At 44.2% G+C, this 21206-nt stretch overlaps 10 protein-coding genes across 10 annotated transcripts; 8 read left to right on the top strand and 2 right to left on the bottom strand.

The window, feature by feature from the left end:
• Positions 1-142: 142 nt before the first annotated feature.
• On the bottom strand, positions 143-3123 carry SAMD00019534_055430 (hypothetical protein; the record flags this gene model as incomplete). Its single annotated transcript, XM_012899034.1, has 7 exons — positions 143-1123; positions 1183-1383; positions 1451-1709; positions 1775-1977; positions 2059-2772; positions 2839-2999; positions 3087-3123. 7 exons carry the CDS (start codon positions 3121-3123, stop codon positions 143-145), a joined length of 2556 nt encoding a protein of 851 aa, XP_012754488.1.
• Positions 3124-3446: 323 nt separating this feature from the next.
• SAMD00019534_055420 (hypothetical protein) lies at positions 3447-4698 on the top strand (the record flags this gene model as incomplete). The annotated part of the gene is made up of 2 exons (XM_012899033.1): positions 3447-3646; positions 3729-4698. 2 exons carry the CDS (start codon positions 3447-3449, stop codon positions 4696-4698), a joined length of 1170 nt encoding a protein of 389 aa, XP_012754487.1.
• A 590-nt stretch (positions 4699-5288) lies between these two features.
• On the top strand, positions 5289-7488 carry SAMD00019534_055410 (hypothetical protein; the record flags this gene model as incomplete). Its single annotated transcript, XM_012899032.1, has 4 exons — positions 5289-5303; positions 5425-5562; positions 5652-6572; positions 6688-7488. The coding sequence occupies 4 exons, from the start codon at positions 5289-5291 to the stop codon at positions 7486-7488; spliced, it is 1875 nt and encodes a 624-aa protein (XP_012754486.1).
• Positions 7489-8006: 518 nt separating this feature from the next.
• Positions 8007-9299, top strand: SAMD00019534_055400 (hypothetical protein; the record flags this gene model as incomplete). The annotated part of the gene is made up of 2 exons (XM_012899031.1): positions 8007-8576; positions 8643-9299. The coding sequence occupies 2 exons, from the start codon at positions 8007-8009 to the stop codon at positions 9297-9299; spliced, it is 1227 nt and encodes a 408-aa protein (XP_012754485.1).
• Positions 9300-9743: 444 nt separating this feature from the next.
• SAMD00019534_055390 (hypothetical protein) lies at positions 9744-10892 on the top strand (the record flags this gene model as incomplete). Its single annotated transcript, XM_012899030.1, has 2 exons — positions 9744-9881; positions 9951-10892. The coding sequence occupies 2 exons, from the start codon at positions 9744-9746 to the stop codon at positions 10890-10892; spliced, it is 1080 nt and encodes a 359-aa protein (XP_012754484.1).
• Positions 10893-11162: 270 nt separating this feature from the next.
• On the top strand, positions 11163-12139 carry SAMD00019534_055380 (hypothetical protein; the record flags this gene model as incomplete). Its single annotated transcript, XM_012899029.1, has 3 exons — positions 11163-11492; positions 11585-11899; positions 11960-12139. Coding segments are annotated over 3 exons (825 nt in total), but the record flags the coding sequence as incomplete, so codon positions are not given.
• A 520-nt stretch (positions 12140-12659) lies between these two features.
• Positions 12660-14867, top strand: SAMD00019534_055370 (hypothetical protein; the record flags this gene model as incomplete). Its single annotated transcript, XM_012899028.1, has 2 exons — positions 12660-14599; positions 14696-14867. The coding sequence occupies 2 exons, from the start codon at positions 12660-12662 to the stop codon at positions 14865-14867; spliced, it is 2112 nt and encodes a 703-aa protein (XP_012754482.1).
• A 221-nt stretch (positions 14868-15088) lies between these two features.
• On the top strand, positions 15089-17386 carry SAMD00019534_055360 (hypothetical protein; the record flags this gene model as incomplete). The annotated part of the gene is made up of 1 exon (XM_012899027.1): positions 15089-17386. One exon carries the CDS (start codon positions 15089-15091, stop codon positions 17384-17386), a length of 2298 nt encoding a protein of 765 aa, XP_012754481.1.
• A 206-nt stretch (positions 17387-17592) lies between these two features.
• Positions 17593-17784, bottom strand: SAMD00019534_055350 (hypothetical protein; the record flags this gene model as incomplete). Its single annotated transcript, XM_012899026.1, has 1 exon — positions 17593-17784. A coding segment is annotated over one exon (192 nt), but the record flags the coding sequence as incomplete, so codon positions are not given.
• A 533-nt stretch (positions 17785-18317) lies between these two features.
• Positions 18318-21101, top strand: SAMD00019534_055340 (hypothetical protein; the record flags this gene model as incomplete). Its single annotated transcript, XM_012899025.1, has 1 exon — positions 18318-21101. One exon carries the CDS (start codon positions 18318-18320, stop codon positions 21099-21101), a length of 2784 nt encoding a protein of 927 aa, XP_012754479.1.
• Between the last annotated feature and the right edge of the window lie 105 nt (positions 21102-21206).

Raw genomic sequence — 21206 nt, 5'->3', positions numbered from 1 at the left:
CAACAACAACAATAGCAACAGCAACAACAACAGCGACAGCGACGTGATCATACCCTACCCCTACCCTTAAAGTATTGTGAATAAACTCATTGATATCATATTAACTTGCCCAAGTTTATTAATAATAAAAGACTTATTGAGCTTATGCGTATTCGTCGTCTTCGTAGGTTGGTTGTTGTTGTTGCTTGGTGAACCTTTGTGGAGGTGGTAGTACAGGGATTAGTGGTGTCTGTCTTGGAACGATGCCACTGGATGACGAGGCTGGGAGTGTGCCGCCACCTGGCTGAGGCACAGGTCTAGACTTTAGAGCTGAGAGATTAATGGTCGAACCTCCACCACCTCCTCCTGGCTGTGGAAGTGGCTTGAATGAGTTGCGGGGTGGCGGTTGTTGGGGCAGCGCTGGTACCGGTATCATTGGTTGTGGTTGAACTTGTGGCTGGACATACACCTCCTCCTCGACCACGGATGGACTTGACTCGTATTGCTTGACAGGTGAGATTGGCCTCTCTTGAGCAGCAGCGGATGAGGCAGCACTGTTGTTAATGATCATTGTTGATCGTTGTTGCTGGAGTGGCGCTATGTTGGTAGTGTACCTGTTGTTGGCACTGCTGTGGGTGATTGGCTGAGGGTCGCTGATGGGCGTAGGATAGAAGTGCTCATTGACAGTTGGCCAAGTTCCATTCTCCTCCAGGATCATCTGTATCTTGTGCATCGTGTTGAATAGTGTTGGCTTCTTACTTGAGCTGAGCATGGCGATCGCCTTCTCAAAGTCAGAGCTTGGGAATGGTATGTGGACGAGTGATCGATTATCATGGAGTGACAATAATATTGCCTGGAAGGCGTTAACCGTGAAGTGATTCCTGTCAATATCCAAACATTTGAGTGTGATGTTGTTCTCAAGCAGGTTGCCAAGTGCTGGGGCGGCAGAATCACCAGCCGAGTGTCCACTAATATTCAAATGTTCAATGGTCGTATTGGTGACCATCTGAGTGAGGAAGTTATTGATCAATCTTCCTGGAATGTGGCAAGATGAAGATCCAGCCAACGACAATGTCTTCAACGATGGTTTCTTCTGCAAGAAGTTCATCAACTCTGTAAAGAACTCTGTTCCTTCACTCGATGTCTGTGATTTGGAATGATTAGAATTAGTCCCTCATTCACTCACTCATACTTATTACTTACACCAACAAAGTTATTGTCCAACTTCAAGACCTCGATGCTATCATTCTTTCTGAGTGCCTCCAACAATCTTGTGAGTCCCCTCATTCCAATGCCATTGGAAGTGATGTCCAGACTCTTGATCACAGACACAAACTCAAATGCTGTCACCATGAAGTTAACATTCTTTCCAAGACCATTGTGTGAGAGGTTCAATGTCAAGTCCTAGAGGGTGGCTAAAGTTAGCATAATGTCGCGATGTCCATTGACATGGCATGATTATAATCGGTACCTCAATATGTGGATTCTTTGCCAGTGTACTGGTTAGATAGAGGAAGTGATCATTTGATATTCCACAACCGGATAGATCTATTGACTCGAGCATTGTGTATGTTTGGAATATTTGATTGACTTCCTCAATCTCTGCCTTCTCCATCTTGTTATGTGAGAGGTCAAGTGTCCTCAACTCTGTCAGCAATCTAAGTTGTGGACCCAACTGAATGAAATTGAGCTGGCAGGCTGAAAGGTACAACTTCTTCAGTTGATATGATCTGGATGGACATGGTTAGATGTTGTAATGATGGAGTGGAGTTGATTGATGATTGATCAAACATACCCTTTGATCTTTGTTATCCAGTTTCCACATTGGAATGATCCAATCTCTTCGAATTTACTGCCAGAGAGATTGAGATACTCCAAGTTGTAGGACAACTCTACATTCTTGGAGAGTGATGTGAACAGGAGTTCAATGCTCCTAGAGTTGAGTCCACAATTGGACAGGTTCAAATATTGAAGTGTATGTCTGAGTGACTCCAATCCCTAATGATTGTTCGATTGGATGATTGGAATGAATGAATGAGTGATTGATTGAGTGGAGGCCAGATGATCATCAACACTTACATCAAAGAATTGACCAATTGATGATTGTGATAATGAGTTATTACTAAAGTCCAACACTTGGATGGTGTTTGTTGGATTGTTGAGCAGACCAAGACCAACCAATGAGAGTGATTGATCCTCGTTGACACCACTGACACTGACTTTTCTGATGTTCCTATTGATGTGCAACACCTCTCCAATGGCCGACAATATATTCTTTTGTGACATTCCTCCAACGATCACCGATGTGAAGTAGTTGTTATACTTGAGCGTCTCCAACACGTACTCAATGTTGAACGACAGGTCGCTCCTGCCCTCGAGACCGGGACACTTGGTCAGGTCAAAGTCGGTCACCTGATCGCTGACGTATCGCTCGACCAGTCGACACACCTCTGAGCTGGGTGGGCTGTTGCGATAGTTGCACAGTCCCTTGTATACCTCGTTGAACTGCTCGGCAATGCTGATCTCCTTATCGGGCAGAGTCAGGAGGTAGTCCTGTGATGCCGACAGTCTGAAGGACCAGTGATCGGATGGCAGTCCATATGAGATGATCCTATTCTGTTCACGAATGTGATATAATATCCTCTGTAATATATCCTTTGATGACCTGATCAATATACCATGCTCCTCCTTTGCGCTCTTTGTATTGTGTGCTGAAGCCCTCAATCGGACTTCAATTGTATCCTCCACAACGATCAAGTCGGAGATGTCATAGAAGTGAAGAGTATGGTTTAACTATTGATTGATTGAGTTTGTTAGTTGGAGTGTGTGTACATAATGAGTTGGAGATCATTCACATACTGATAGACCAATCTTGCCCTTCTTGAGACTGAGTAGACGGTATGAACCAACGACTATGATCCTCTTCTTGAATCTCTTTGACTTTAGTGTTCTGGAATCAACCCATTCAGTAAGTTTCCTCTCCTCTCCATATGATGATCTTAATTGTTCCTCAGCAAAGTCTGTTCTCATCATCGTGATGTTAGTGTATGAACAACCTTCATTCAATCAATCAATCAATCAATCAATTGTGTTATGTTTGAACATACGCTGTAAGTCATTATTAACATAGTCGTAAGTTGACATATTGCCTTAGTACTACTGATATATAGTTATATTATATGAATAAATAAATAAATATGTTTGTTTGTTTGTTTGTTATATATTATTACAATGTAGTTGTTGTGAATGAATGGATGACAACAAATATCTTTTTGCATTGGTGTCTTTTCTTTTGTTTTTTTGTAAAGATCTTGTGAAGGAACTGTTTTGGTGTAAGTCAGAGATCAGCATTCCTCTTTGTAAACATTTGAGATCATTCGATCAAATATATAATACATATACATATACATATACATATATATATATATATATATAATGAACATGTGATATTAGTTGAATTAACAACGATGTCTGGACAGTCAACTACTGATAAAGAGTTATTGAATAGATTGGGACTTCATGAACAATATATACGGTCATTACTAAAGAAGAGGAGTAGTGTCACTCCACCAGTACATCTACCTCAATCATCATCATCATCATCAACTTCAACTACTTTTGCTCCAACAACAACATCAACTACATCAACTACTAATAATGATGAAAAGTAAGTATGTAATATTATGTGACACACACTCAAACATAGATACTTACATAATCAATCAATCAATCAACTCATTATTATTTAGATCCAATATGGTATTTGATGATAAGAATAGTGGAAGGAACTTCTCACCGAGTGTATCATACTTGGAGAATGTTATTGGTCATACTGTAGACTACAACAAGTATCAGATCAGTAAGGAAAGAGCTGCTGCTGAGGAGAAGGAGCAAAGAAGGAGGGATAGGTCTCATCCATACAATCGTGATGATAGGCGAAGGAGTAGAAGTAGGAGCAGGAGTAGGAGTAGAAGTAGAAGTAGAAGTAGGGGTAGAGGTGATCGTCATCATCATGAGCAACGTGATAATCAGTGGGATCTTGAGAGGAAAAGATTGGAGAAACAAAGAGAGCTGTCACATAGTAATAGGATCAGGTCAATCACAAGCAATGATGATGTTGAAGTGAAGTCAAATGGAATCAAGGACAATGTGATCAATCAAAGTGATGATGATGATGACGACTATGATGACTACCACAACAACAGAGATAGTAGAGATCACTATGATGATGAATTTGACGACGATATACCCGATATACTAAAGAGGACCAAGGTCAGAGGAAGAGGAATGATTGGCAGCAGAGTGAATGATGAGCGAAAGGATAGAAAGATGCTTGGCATGCTCAGAGATCAATATGGCATCAAGTTGGAAGTCTACTCCAGTGATGAAGATGATGACGATGTTGATGAAATGAGGGAGAACCATTCAACAGACATCAAAAGTGACAAAGGTGACACCAGCAGTGAAAGCAGTAGTGACGACACAGACACATCAGAAGAGGAGAGACAACGAAGGAAACGAAGGAAGGAGAGAAAGAAGAAAAAGATGAAGGAAAAGGAGAGAAAGAGGAAGCACAAGGATGACAAACACAGGGACAAGGATAAGGACAAGGAGAGCAAGAAGAAACACAAACATAAGCATAGGCATAGACATGGTCGTAGGAGTGGTAGTGACAGCAGTGACGACAGTAGTAGTAGCAGTGGCAGCAGTAGCAGCTAGACATTGACAGTTGTCAGTTGGCGGTGGTCCACATGTGCAGCCAATCAGATCGAGACTCTCCTCACTCCTGATAACACCCCACGACAATTCCGACACAAACCCGATGTTTATGATGGGGGACTCCCGAGTAGGCCTACACACACTCACGCACATGATCACACACTTGATCAAAACGTGATACTTCTCTGAGCATTAATGCTTGTTGGATACCGACGACGAGGATGTCGACAACAACATCCCGCAGTATCTGACCTAGATTTAATGAAAATAATTAAATTAAATTGTTTTTGGGCCTCATTCAGTGTTGGGCCAGCAAGCATTCCTCCTACACCTTCTCTGATCAGTGTGAGTGATTGATCTGAGCTGAGTGCGATGCATACAAACACACACAAAACAATAACAACAAACATATCTGACAAACATATCTATCTATGCAGAGTCAGCACAAAGTAGTGTAAACACCATTAACCTCACATTTGGAGTTCACAAGTATTTCAGTATTGGACCAAGCAAATATAAGTACATATATTACATATATTATATTATATATATCTCAATCATTATTATATATCTAAAGAGACACAACCATCATGGGCAAGTCAGGTGTATGTATTCCATGCATGGTCCATTGACCAAAGTTTTCGCGTTGGGCTTGGCACTATTCACGAGTCCCGAATGTCGATCGATCCCCACACACACTCACACACATTGTCACTCGCACATTAGATCAAAGTGACGCCAGAGGAGAGAGCACAACCAGAGGCTGAGGGATTCATGGTCAAGACAGACACAAGTGCCAAGTCAAAGAAGAGAAGATGGTTCGTACTCAAGGGCTCAAAGCTGTTCTATTTCAAGAACAAAGGTGTATGTATTCATTCAATCATTCAATCATTCAATCAATTCAATCAATCAATCAATGTGTCTAACATGATGGACACAATCAAACAAAACAGGACCTTTACAGCAAGGGTGTTATAGATCTTGACGATAAATCAACTGTAAAGACAGTTAATCCAAAGGAGTTTCAGATTATTACACCAAAGAGATTGTATCCTATATTGACTGAGGCACCAGGCGACACGACAACGTGGGTCGAGGCAATCCAGAGGAATATTATGACTCTGATCGGACTCAAATCACCACAGGAGCCAACCGTCAGACCAATCTCAATCATCATGCCAGCCACCACCAGTGCCGTCGCCGTCACTCCAGTGGTCGCCTTGCAACCTCAGTCGTCTGTGGCCACTGCTGAGCCAACAAAGTCTGGCTCCACCCCACCAAAGACCGGGACCACTCCACCACAATCCGCCGAAGTTGCAACAGCTGTCGCCCAACCAGCCGTTGTGTCCGCCGTTCAGTCAGGACCAGCATCGGGCAACAACAGTCCAGTGATTCAGCCGCAAAATGGAGTCCAAGCTCGTCCACTGAGTGATGGTCCAAGCCCTGCTACATCGTCACCATCTCCAAAGCAAGACCAGGGACCCCCACCCTTGGGTGCACCTCAACTGCGACGTCCACAGTCATTCATAGTCAACAACAATGGTGGACAGCCGCAACAAGTGTTGCCACCAATCCAAAATCTGACTCTATCACCTGGTGGACCTGCTGCTAATGGACCAGCTAATGGACCTGTTGGCGGACCAGCCGGTGGACCCCCACAGAATCTTCCACCAAGACCAGCCAACAACCAACTCACCACTCCAACCATCGCAGTCAAGAAGCCTGGCGCGAGTGTTATTGGTATCTCACAGCCACAACCACAGCAACCAATGCAGCCAATGCAGCCAATGCAGCCACAGGTACAACAACAGCCACACATTCAACCACAACAACCCATGCAACCAATGCAACCAATGCAACCAATGCAGCCACAGGTACAACCACAGCCACAACCACATCCACAACAACAACCTCAACCGGTTGCCAGACAACTGCCCAACCCAAGTCAAGCACCAGGCAAGCCAATGCCTCAACCAACAACAATATAAGCCACAGCCTCAGCCACCACATCAAAAGCCAGCACCTCCAGCAGCACAGCCTGTTGTTGGTCAACAACCACCACAACAAGCCTATCCATCACAACAACAGCAGCCACCTCAGCAGCATGCTCAACAACAAGTCTACCCTCCACAACAACAACCTTTTTATCCACCTCAACAACAGCCAGGACAGCCACCAGTCTACCCACCACAACAGCCAGGTCAGCAGCCTGTCTATCCACCTCAACAACCAGGCTACCCACCACAGCAGCCAGGCTACCCTCCACAACATCCAGGATATCCTCCACAACAACCAATGCCACAGCCTGTTGCCGCTGGCGGAAAGCCTCCAGCACAGCCACTGCAGCCACAGCAACAGCCACCAGCTCAAGCTGACCCCAACCAACCACCATACCCATACCCACCACAACAATACATGCCATATCCTCCACCAAACGGAGCAGCACCATACCCATACTACTACCCCTATGGACCATACCCAGGCTATCCACCAATGCCACAGCCTGGCCAGGAGAATGCCAATCCAGCGGCACCAGTTGCTGGTGCCCCCGGTGTGCCACCCGTAGGTGCACCACAAGGAGTGCCACCTGCTGGCGCACCTGGCGCACCACCCGCCGGTGGATACCCACCTCAATATCCATACCCAGCATACCCATATCCAGCATACCCTTATAACGCACCACCAGCCGGTGGTCAATACCCACCTCAACAATACCCATATCCAGCTCCACAACAGCCTGTAGCAGCACAAGCACCAGCAGCAGCAGCAGCACAAGCACCAGCCAAATAAGAGGACAAGACAGACAGAGTCTGTGTCTTTAGTCCAAAGAGGGTGGGCGGGTGTAAGCCCCTCACATTGACAATGACGAACGACCCAAACAATCAAGCAATCCCTTTACTTAAACGCATATAATACATCACTCCTCCAACTCCATCTTCTCCTCTTCCTCTCCTCTCAAACTCCTTCCTTACCTCATTCAATTCATTCATTCATTCCTTACACTTGTTGGTTTTAACTTTAATAGTATTGTTGCTGTTTGTTGTTTTGTTTCACAATCATTCATTCTATTCTCAATATCGATGCTTGTATCATCAATCAATCAATCAATCATTCAATAAATATATATAACATTCATGTGTATCTCTCTATCTTTATCACTTCGATCGATGGAAGTTGTTTGCTTTGAAAGATCGTGAGCAAAGGATGGGGTGAGTTTCGGTCGAAAGTGGCAATCCATTCATTTTCTCGAAACCAAACTAAACATTACTAGTACATAGTTATAACAATACAGATACAGATACAACCTCATGATTGATCATCAGGCCAATAGCAACGGCATTAGCAACGTCGACGACACCAACAACGATAACAACAACAACAACATTAGAGACAGTAACAATAGCAACAATAGTGGCAATAGCAATAGTGGCGCAAGAAGAGAAAGAGGAGAGGGTAGAGACAGAGAATCAATGTATAACAGATTGTATAGGATCGCCGGCAACCCATTGAAAGAGATGAGGAGCATAATTACACAGGACTGCAACAATCGTTCATATTACAATAGTAAAGCAGGCGATAATGTTGAGGAACAACAACGCGAACAAGATTTGTACAAGAACACTATAGTACCAATGCGTACGACACCTGCCACAAAGCTCGGCGGCTATCAGTTCTATCGCGATGTGCTCAAGTCACCAAAACACATTGTCGCCCCAATGGTCGACCACACCTTCCTCGCCTTCCGCATGCTGTGCAGGAAGTACAAGGCAGACCTTGTTTACACGCCCATGTTCCACAGCAAGATGTACGTCACAGACCTCTCCTATCGTCTCGAGAACTTTGAATTCTGTCCCGAGGATAGGCCACTCGTTGTTCAAGTAAGTTGTCTCAGTCGCAAGTCCAAGTCAAGACATGAGTACTCACTCACATTACATCATCTCTAGCTATGTGGAAATGAAGTTGAGTACATTGTAAAGGCCGCAAAGATGGTGGAGAGTCAGTGCGATGCAGTGGATATAAACTTGGGTTGTCCCCAGGGCATTGCCAGACGTGGAAACTATGGCGCATTCCTTTTGGAGAAACCAGACATTGTGTTGCCAATGGTCCGCGCGCTCCATGCTGAGCTCAGCGTGCCAGTGTTTTGCAAGATCAGATTGTTGCCCAAGCTTGAGGATACTATCAAACTGGCACTTCAACTCCAAGAGGCTGGATGCCAGCTCCTCACCGTTCATGGACGCACCAAGGAGCAGAAAGGTCATCTCCTATGCCACGCCGATTGGAAGGCGATCAAGGCCATCAAGGATGCATTGACTATACCAGTCTTTGCCAATGGTAGTGTTGTAGAGTATTCAGATATTGAGCCATGTTTGGAGGAGTCTACTGCCGATGGTGTGATGTCGGCCGAAGGAATATTGGCCAATCCAGCCCTGTTCAATGGACCAGACAGAGTGCCAGCACTTCAATTGTGTCGCGACTACCTGGACATTGTCGAGCAAATATCCAACACCATACCCAGTTGTCCGTTCACATTTCTTCAAGATGTTGATGTCAGAGTAAGTTGTAGCAGCAGCATCGTCAACAGCAGCAACCTCATTAACTAACCGCAACAACACCACAACCTAAACAGATGTAATCATTATGATGACCTCAGAGAGAGACTACACAAGACATTTGAGATGGAGGAGTTTAAGGCATTGCTCGATGACCTGGAGGAGAGGATCAATAATACTGGTGGACCACAGACAAGGTTGTTGTCCAAGGTTGAGAAGCTAGAGTTGAAGGCCAAGAAGGATGCAGAGGAGAAGCAACATAGAATTCAACAGATGAAGCAAGCAGAGAAGGAAAAACTGAAGGATCAAGATCTTGACCTTGGTGACTTTGACGCCCTATTAGTCTCGACAGCTCAACAAGGTGTCCAAGTGCAATCGCAATAAGTTATAAACGCCGTTTCATTGAACCAAAGACCACTCGTTTGTTTGATTGATTGAAAACGACTCAGATTATTTGATAGTTTGACTGATTGATTGCTACAACAAAGATATATAATGAAGGAGTTGACCATCTTTGGTCTTGTCATTCTAGATGTCATCAAGTACATTGAGGACTTCCCAAAGACCAAAGGATCGTACACAGAAGTCAAGAACGCGCTGACATTGTTGGGAGGCAACGCTGGAAACACAATCGTTTGTATCCAATCAATCAATCAATCAATCATTGGAACCATCCCACTCACCAATCAAACACCAATGTAGTGTTGCATCTCGTCATGGCTCAATGAGTTGAGAAAGGAACAAGGTACATTGGAGTCAGAGGTCTTGATACATTTGAATACGATACAGTTGGCAGATGACAATGATGGTAGAGCATTGATACCAACGATTGATCAATATCTGACGAGATATGCATCGTCTGATTACTCGAGGTTCATCGATGTACGCATACCCCCACTGGTCGACAGGTCATTGATGGTCACGCCATCAGTAGATATATACGTCAGCGACGACACTGAGCGCACAATGCTCGGACTGGGATTCACTAGCTGTGACCGCTACATGGGCCAGCACAAACAGATCTATCTGGAGAGCATCGAGTGGAAGGAGGACGCATGGATCACACTGGACTACAACACGGCATCAGTGTCCAATCACATCATTGAGCGTGCCGGGCAATGTCTCATGAACATGTACGTCATGGATCATGTGTTGCCTGCTCGACTGCCCCTGCAGCCATCATCGGACGACAAGTCAACACCCCGATCATCATTCATTTATCAGACGTCCACTGATTGGCGAGGCAAACGCGATGATATCCATGCGACACTTGGTGCAGCTCGACTATTCCTCGAGCAATTCCCAGACACATTCGTCATCATAACTGATGGTGCCAATGGATTGGCGTGCGGCGGATGGTTCAAACGCAGTGTGCGCGAGCCTGCCGAGTACTTTGAACCCTTCTGGCACTATGCACCCAAGCTGGACATCAAGTCCGTCGACTCTATTGGCGCAGGCGATGCATTCCGAGCTGGCTTCCTATTCTCACTGCTGATGGGTGGTCGCACTCTTGTACAATGTCTAGACTTTGCCAGTGTGTCTGGCGGGCTCAACACCCGACATGTCGGAGGATGCAGCCATGTTCCAACGCGACTGGATATTCTCCAAGTATTGGGTCAACTCCACCAACATCATCAACAATGATATTATCATCAAATTTGGTGTATGTCCACTTTAAGACCTTCAGTTGGAATGATAGGTTTTTGATCATTTGACAGAAAAGTTGATAATTCGTGTGAGTGTGTGAGGTGTGATTACCTGATCAACCTCCCACCCCACACGAATCAAAACAAGGCAATCAAATCAATCAATCTTCATCGTCATCAATCATTCCTAACAAGTCAATAATACATATAATATATAGTATTCCAACTTATTGTATTACTACCAACCAACCAACACAAAGAGAGAGAGATGAGGAAAAGGTCAACGGGTCAGAACCCAGGACATTACAGTCGGATACCATGGTGGACGAGGATGATACTGGTCGACTGGGCAGTATGCATTGGAGTTGTGATATTTGAATTGATCGTGTGCAACTTTGCCATGAATCCCTATGATAGATATATACCCGATGGATTGGATCAGTTCCAGACCATCCAATACCCACTCAAGGCATCAATAGTACCCACATGGATGTTGGCACTGATCGTTGGTCTCATTCCACTCATCGTCTTCACATCATTCTATGCAAGATATCGCAGTCTACATGACCTACATCATGCATGTCTAGGATTGGTACAAGTATGTTGGTATCCAGATGTCCATGCCTCCATCACATCACATCACTCACACTGATCAATCAATCAATCAATCAATCAAATATCCAACTTTAGGCATTGACCATGACAATGTTATTCACAGACTTTTTAAAGGTTATTGTTGGAAGATATAGACCAGACTATGCAGCACGCGTGGCAGATGGAGACAAGTCAAGTATACATGATGGTCGACTCAGTTTCCCTTCAGGTCATTCATCAGCATCATTCTGTTCAATGACCTTCCTCTCAATGTACCTCTGTGGCAAGCTGAGAGTCTTTAGAAAAGAAGGTTCACCATCATGGAAACTATTCATCGTGCTACTACCCTATGCCATATCATCATTCGTCGCAGTTTCCAGGACGATGGACTATCATCATGACTTCTCAGATGTATGTTAATGTGATATTATGGGATGGGATCATTGAACTAACAAAGACCAACCTATATAGATACTTGGTGGAACATTGATTGGACTATGCTTTGGAGGATTCATATACTTTAATAACTTTAATCAATTGTCTTCCAACAAATGTGCATTGCCAAAGAACAGACTGTACCCTAACTACTCAAAGGATGGATTGTTGTTGGCCGAAAAGGATACTTCACTACTCTCAATCAAAGTACTTGGTTAGTTAACAAAAAAGGTTAATCTATTAAATCAATACATCATCATCATTGTACAATGACCCTCCTACCAGTCTGTTGCCCTCGCGCCAGTCCATGACCTGGCACACAATCAATGGGTGGGCGAACAAAGTTGTGAGTGACTTTGATTTGATGAGTTGATTCTTTCATTCACTCATTCATGTACTCACTCATACATACAGATAACAGGTACAGATAACAACAACAATGGATGTAACGTTTATAACATTGTTTAGAAATATTGTGATTAGATCAATGATCTTTGAACAAATAAGAGATATGGAGTTGAATGATGAAGGATCATTACAACAGTTTATAATACATGGTAGAACTAATCTGTTTGTAAAGAGATTTGGAGAGTTGACTAATGTGATCGAGGCACATCCATCATTGTTTAATCATTTACCATCATCATCATCATCATGGTCCATTTCTAACAAACCAACAACAATCTACAATAACATCAATAAAGTACCGAAAGGACCAAAGGATGAAGATGAACCAATGCGACTATTGTTGACACTTGCTGCCAGACACAAGAATCGACAGATTGTCAAACTGATAATGGATTACAATGTGAACAACAACAACCCGCATCTCAATCTTCTGACCAATGAGGCAATTGAGACTGCCGTCGAGAGCAATGATGTAGATTTCCTCTCCTTTCTACTGGACAACAGCAACAGACCGCATGACGCCAAGCATCACATCATTCTTGGAGATATCGAGATGAGTAATGTGGACTACCAACTCTTCAAGGTGATGATGAGACACTTGCATGATTTCCACTTTCCCCAACCCATCCAACTTGGTGGGCATAAGCAACTTCTCGAGTCAATTGGATCGCAGGAGAATGCTCACGAGTTCATCACCTCGGTGGGCGTGCTACGCGATTGCGGAATAGGCAGTTCAATACCACTTATACTAAAAGACATATTGAATCAATACTTTAGCTTGGAGCTTCTCGAGCATATCCACCAAACACTTCCAGAGTGCTTCAGCAATGTCAATTGGCTCTCCAGGCCAGTATGCACGAGTCCGTCGCGCTACCTCACCTATCTCGAGTTCAGGAGAACAAGAACAGGAATGAAAGAGAACTCTCATCACTTTGTCTTTGCAATCATGAACTTCAGCAACTACATTGATCGCGACCACCTGGCACTCTTGCAACTGGTCCGTGACCACTTTATTGACACTGGAAAGAAATTCTCAATTTGGGAAGATAGCATTAGCGCCGCAATCTATCTGGGATGTCCTTTGGAGGTTATCAAGTTCTTAATGGATTTCAAGATCAATGAGTTACATCTCATCATCCGCAATATACACCCATCCCTCCAGTCAATGGAGCTCTTCCAACTTCTGGCTGCCAGATATCCAAACATCTCGTACGGCACTGATTCCCTAAACAGTCTACTACTCTCTGGCAACTTTGAGTTGTACCATCATTTGATCGGTCACATGCAGCGTCTACAGAAACAGACTATCGATTATAATAAGCTACTCAATTCTCTTGCCAATCTCCAACCACATCCAGAGGTGACCTCAATCATTACATCGTTGATACACAATCATCTCTCCGAACTGCTGGTCGTCGATTCTGATGTTCGTCAACATTTCTTGCTCAACCCATGTGCACGGGAGACCTTCATCTCTGCCCTGAAGACAGCACAATCAATCACAACCACAACACCAACTCCTCCCTTTACTCTTGGCGACCTATCCACATTCATCTTTCAGCTGAAGATAAAAGTACCTTTGGCCAGCGAGCGAGTCGAGATGTTCCAGCAACTTCTGGACAGTGACCTCTTCGCACCCTGGTACCGCCGCCCAATCCAAGGTTATCCAATGAATGATATAATTCACCACCAGCTCTTTGAACTCCTTCCGGTGCTCGGCCTCAAATATCCAAACGCCCAACTTGCATATGTGAAGGACGATTGTTTTGGTACAATCAAAAGAGTGACGATGTTTGGACTGTCCGAGTCATTCAAGGTTCTCATCACTCACCCGGGACATAATCGATTGGCCTTCCTCAAAGATGCCAATCTAGCCTTCGAAAACTTGGACATCATTCAATTCCTCTGCTCCAACAACATTTACTTCAACATCTCAGAGTCATTCCTCCGAGCTGCCAGAACAGGCAAGCTGGAGACAATCGAGTATCTGGTTGAAAAACAAAAGGTCTTGGTAACTACTAAGGCTATGGACGAAGCGGCCAAAAAAGGAAATCATCAAGTTGTCGAATATCTTCATAACAATAGAACTGAAGGATATTTAGACCAAGCATTCATTGGCGCTGCAAGGGATGGTCATCATGATGTATTGGAGTACCTGTTCTCAATGTTACAATCAAAGCAAGATATGGTCTCGATGGATACGTGGGGAACCATGACTAGGTATGCAATGGAGTATGGACATGTCTTAACTCTACAGGCTATCATCAAGTATGAGAAGCTAGCTACGAAACAACTACGACCGCAGCATGACAACAACGACACATGGGAACAAATCCATAATAAGATCGTTCAATATTATATAAGTAATAGGACCAACATTGGTACTATTATCAAACACAACGAGCCCAGTCTATTTCACTTGCTCGCATTGCCACAGTCTTTGGTCGATCATTCACTCAAGTTATCCATCATCCAAGGACATCTCAATCTTGTGTCATACTTTCTAAACAAGAAGTATGATATGACATTCCAATAACAATAATACATAAATATGGTGAGTTGGGGTTCCAGTCCTCTAGAGTTTACGCTTTGATAAACTCAAAATCATGATGTTTGATCATTTGTGATGTTCCCTCAACTCAAAGAGATAATACTAATCAATCAACATATATGGCAACAACATCATCAACAATGGCATTTACTACATTGTTTAGAAATGTTGTGATTAGATTGATCATCTTTGAACAAATCAAAGATATGAATCTGGATGACAAAGGATCACTCAAACAGTTCATCATACATGGTAGAACTCATCTGTTTGTCAAACGATTTGGAGAGTTGACTGCCGCCATCGAGGCCCACTCATCACTCTTTAATCATTCACCATCATCAAGCGAACCAGATTTCGATGAAGAACCATTGAGACAACTGTTTACACTTGCTGCCGCATTCAAGAATCGACAGATCGTCAAACTGATCATGGACTACAACGTGCACAACAACAACCCGCATCTCAATATGTTGACCAACGATACAATTCAGATTGCCATCGAGAGCAATGATGTAGAGTTCTTCTCATTTCTCATGACCAACAGCAATCGAGGAAGACCACAGGACGCCAAGCATCACATCTATGTTAAAGTCATGAGGTGGAATTGGGTGAATGACTACAATATGTTCAAGGTGATGATTAGCCATGTGCATCAGTTCCATGTGATGGAGAGGGGCATTCCCATGAACTTTGGCAACTATGCAAGTGTCATCAGATCGATTGGAACGCCAGAGACTGCACGTGAGTTCATCACCTTGATTGGTGTACTACGCGATTGTTTAGACTGTGTCCAAGTACAAGGTATACTCAACGACATATTGAAGCAATACTTTAGTATGGAGCTACTGCAACACATCGCTCAGACCTTTCCAGTGTACATGCACAATGTTGATTGGCTCTCTAGATCAGTCTGCTCCACGCTATCACACTACCTCGTCTATCTTGAGTTCAGGAGTAACAGACCCAAAGGGGGTATGGCTGAGACCTCTTCCGGCTTTGTATCGGGGGCAATCTGGAATGGAGGACACTTGGATCTCTTGCAACATATACACGCACACTTCATTGACAATGGAGAGACATTCTCCATAGACGTTTATTCAATTGAAATGGCCATGGTGGATGGATCTCCTTTGGAAGTTGTTCACTTCCTGTTGGATCATCACGACATCAAGTTGCGGATACCTAAACTGACGGAGATTCATCCATCTCTGCATTCAATGGAGTTATTCCAACGTCTTGTCACGCATCCAAAGATCAAGTTCTGCAACAATACACTCAAGTGTCTCCTTGTCTCTGGCAACTTTGAGGTCTTCAAATTCCTCGAGCGTCACATCCATGAGAAGAAACTATTTGACATTGATTATATTTATATGCTCAATACACTTGTCAATTTCCAACCACTTACATCAGAGGCTACCTCACTCTTCACTTCAATCATACACAATCATCCTGAAGTGTTCGTCCTTAAACCTAATGGATGTCACTATAATCTTCAATTCCTACTCAACTCAGATTCACGTGCCGCCATCCTCAATCTCCACCCCAAACCTCTCTTCACTCTTGATGACCTCGGCACTTGCATTAGATCGTTGAAGCTAGTCCCATCAACCAGTCTGCGTGTTGAGCTACTACAACAACTCTTGGACAGTGACATCATCGTACCCTGCTACCGCAGATCATACAGTGATGACTTTCCAATGGACGCTGCCATTGGAAGTGAGCTATTTGAGCTCCTCCCTGTACTCTCCCACAAATATCCCAACATTCAACTATCAAACTTGGTCAACGATGATTTATACATCAAGTTGACATCACGTGATGGCCTGGTCGAGTCATTCAAGCTACTCATCACCCACAATGCCCTCCCTGGCACTTCCTTTCACATCCGACCACATGTTGCCATTGGCGACTTGGACATCATTCAACTGCTCCGTATCAAAGACATCCCCTTTGACATCCGAAAAACATTCAACCATGCTGCTGGACATGGCTCACTGGAGATAATTAAGTACCTATTTAAGGTCAACACGACTTTTGGCGAGGCAATGAACCAGGCTGCCACAAATGGACATCTTCACATTGTCGAATACCTTATTGACAATCAAGATGGACTATGTAAACACGAGGCATTCATTGGAGCCTCCAGGAATGGTCATCTACATGTCTTAAAGTATATGTTCTTAAAGTTCAAAGAAGAGCACCACCAGATTTGGATCACTCTGGAGTCGTGCATCACAATGATCAAATGTGCAATGGAGGGTGGACACCTCTTTGTACTTCAAGTCATCATCGAGCATAATATGAACAGATGGGAACATATACATAACAGGATCGTTGACGATACTAGTATGGTCAACATGATCATTAGACATAACCGAGATCCAAGAGTATTGGACGTACTCAACTTGTCAACCTCCTTCATTAACCGCTCACTCAAGTTATCCATCATCCAAGGACATCTCAATCAAGTGTCATACTTTGCCAACAGGATAACAAATAAATGATTGATTGATTGATTGATTGATTGAATGAATGATTACAACATTGTTTATGTCTCTATCCAATCGATTGTAATCCCATACCATCATCTTGAGCACAATATAGTTGAATTGAGATTGAGAGAGAGAGACTCATGATCATGCATGAGTACATGATGAACCAGTCCAATCCAGTACAGTACAGTCCAGTCTAGTCTATCTCTAGCTCTCTAGTTTGCTTGATCAAATGCATTGTAAGTGTTCTGATCTTGCAACTCGTCCAGTCTCCTCTGTATGACTTCAATGACATTGTTGTTGGCACCCTGTAGGAAGAGATGTGTATCATCCAAAGGTATCACTACAAAGTTCTCCTGCTTCTCCAGCCACATGACAAACTGTCTGGTAGGTGGGTCACTGTCATTCATTCATTCGTTCATTCAATGTCAGTAAGTATAAACATCACTATGATGTTGTTGCTCTAAGCATCGTCACCTATCATATCCGCGTTACGTCATCATTATCATTGTCATACCATTCTAACAAATATCCACGGAATACCTGTACCATATTGCTTGTAGTATAGTCTACCTCTACAACTACATCTACAACTACAGCAAGATGTTTGATGGATGACTTTAAAGTGAATGATCATGGAGCTATCATTCAAAATTATGCAAAAAGGGTGTTTTGACAGAAATTATCTTCAATTTTTCCATGTTTGATCATTGAATTCCAGACAATGTCCACCTTTAACCCAATAATCAAGGTTGTAAATTCAGAACGTCAACTATATTAACTCAATGTCCACGTGGACCGAATAATCATCATTACATTACATCACTAAATCAAAGAATATATATATACATATATTTATATATACATCATAAGTATGTGAATGGAATCATTCCAATCAATCAATCAATCAATAATACTGACTCTGATCACTCAATCATAGAATATGGAACCTAAACAAATAGAACAACAATCAGCAATCGCTAAACCAACATACTTTAAGACACCATGGGGACAAACTTATATTGAGGCCCAGGTTGAAAAGGTGGATTCAACAGGCAACAACTTGTTGTTGTGTGTAGATGTCTCTGGATCAATGGGTGGCGCACCAATCCAGAGTGTGTGCGCAGTCCTCCGTGACATATACAAGAGAACAAAGATCGACTATCCTTTGTTCTGCTACAACACTACTGTGACCAAGAAGTCCACCAAGGACATTGAGAACGTCGACTTGGTGGCCGGCGGTGGCACCGACTTCCCAGTCGTCTTTGACGCCATCAAGACTCATCTGATCGCCAATCCCAAGTCCACCACCTTTATCTTCATGACTGATGGTCAAGACGGATCCAGCGCAGCTGAAAGACAGCGCTCTACTGAAGCCCTCAAGCTTGTGGTGAGTGGCCTCTCACACCTCTCCATCACCGTGCATGTCATTGGATTCGGTGATGTGAACAATGCTTTCCTCGAGGGCGTCAGGAAGCTTGGCACCAAGGAAGGCCTGTTCAAGTACTCGACCAAGTCGTCCGATCTCCAGAATGACTTCAACGACATGTTTGAGTATGCCGCGTCTGCACGCGAGTTCTCGCTCAACATTGGCGTCAACTCTTACTCTGCACAGAGCAATGACGACACTGTCTGCTTCCTCATCAATGACACCATCGACAGTGATGCCGATGCATACTTGGCCTCTGGTGAGGGCTCCAAGAAGATCGACCTGGTTCCCCTCGAGCCCGTGCGACCCATCCACTTGGTCAAGGCACTCAATCTCAGATCGCCAGACAATGAGAAGATGGTTCGCGATATCATTGCTACAGCCAATGGAATAGTTCCATCTGGAAAGGACTTGATGGAGCGTTTGGAAGTCGAGCAGATCAAGAAGGAGATCAACGATCGTATGATGGAGTACATTGGATTGTTCACTCAGATCAAGATGGGACAGGTACCCGAGCGTGTCAAGCTTCAGTTGAGCGCCCTTCGTCACGATGCAGCCTTCTCCAACTTGAAGCGCAAGGAGAAGCTCTCTCTTCGTGTCAACAAGAATGCCGAGTACTTTAAGAAGACCGATATTAGTGGTATCCTCGAAGGATACCGTCGTGACATGGACATTGCCGGATGGGAGGAGCTCAAGCAGATAAGAGACCAATGGACCTGTGCCTTTGCCCACGAGGATCTCTATGAAATGATGCGCAAGTCTCCCGACAATGTCATGTGCATCGGTATCTTGGTCAAGAGGAATGACGCCTCTCTCGACTCCAAGGTGGAGCTACTCGACGTGTCCAACACCATCATCTCTTACGACTCTTTCATCTCTGCCATCACTCATATGAAGAACAACCCACAGGCTGATGGTGCTGACGCTGACTACTGTATCGTTGGTGCTGCACGTGAGAAGATCAACGCTGTCATCCCTCTTTACATCCATCATGAGCACATGAAGCGTATCCGTATCTTGGAAGGTATCTGGTTGGGCTACCTCTTCACCTTGGACTCGTATGGCTACGACAAGTCACAGGAGATTGGACTTGTTCGTTTGGTGTACGACATCATCAAGCGTAGAACAAAGACTGAGATTAACACCAGAGTCATCAAAGAGTTGGAGAAGGTGTGCAAGTTCATCATCACCGAGTCTGTTGGCTTCAAGTCTGAGTTTGGCGAGCAGACCTGCAACAACTTCATCCATGGCATCCATGGTCGCAGTGTTGCACAGGTCCGTGACCTCGAGCTCATGATGATGCTTGGCCACCTCAGTGGCAATATCGAGGACATGGCCAAGGCCGTCTACTATGAGCATCTTCGTCGCGAGGTCCAGACCAAGTACAATGGAAAGGACAATCAAGAGTTGATCAAGTTCCTCTTGTATGGTCGCGAGAACACTGCCATTCAAGTGGCCGCCGCAGATGTCAATACTGCCAACCAAGATGACGCTGACTACGTGGAGAAGAGTTACATCGAGTACTATAACGATGAGCTCAGGAAGCCAATTCCCTTGATCCAGGAGACTGTCACAAAGGCCCGCAGGTCCATTGTGGATGCCGATGCGGCACACATCAAGGCCAACTACATGGTGCCAGTCCCAGCGATCATCACAGAGATGTTGGAGTACGCAGGAGTTGATCCTCAATCATTGGTGTCATTGCTCAACCCTGAGCAACTCCGTCGTGAGATCCTCTTTGCCCTTAGGTATGTGGCCGTGCCCAGCTCGGTCACAGAGCAGAACATCCTCACCTCTCTGGACACAGAGATCCAGGGTCGTGTGGATCAGAACTTCTACTTTGACGCAAAGGATCAGAAGAACATCGATATCATCGTCTACAAGACTTCACAGTGCAAGACTATTGAAGGCTTTGGTGGTCTCATGCGCAAGTACTGCTCATCATGGACCGGTCCCATCTTCCTTGCTATCGTCCAGGGCTTGCTCGACACCAACGCACCACTAAAGAAGGAGAAGTTGTGTGCATTGCTCTCCAACAGCATCAATGACAAGCCATTGTTCACAAGATATGGAATGGTGGACCTTGTCTACCAGCCCTTCCCCGCAACATTGAACAAGATCAGACACGCGATTGGCGTCAACAAGTTGAGCTCCATCGAGAATGCCAACATTAAGGAAGGCAAGAGGGTGCTTCATCTTTACCGTCTCTCGAACAAACCCAACCGTCATGGACACTGCAACGACAATCCAAACGACTCGCTCATATACAAATTCGAAGGGTACAACAACCCAAAGTAGATCTTTGTGCCAAGTCAATATGTTGGCGGCCATTTGTATTCGTCGTCGAATGTAAATAAAGTGTTTGAAAGAATGAATGAATGAATAAGTTGATTGAGTGATCAT

The sequence above is a fragment of the Acytostelium subglobosum genome, assembly GCF_000787575.1.
Source record: "Acytostelium subglobosum LB1 DNA, scaffold: scaffold10, whole genome shotgun sequence".
In the NCBI taxonomy this organism is placed as follows: Eukaryota; Evosea; class Eumycetozoa; order Acytosteliales; family Acytosteliaceae; genus Acytostelium; species Acytostelium subglobosum.
Note: the sequence above shows the minus strand (reverse complement) of the source record. Positions and strands in the feature narration are given on the sequence as shown.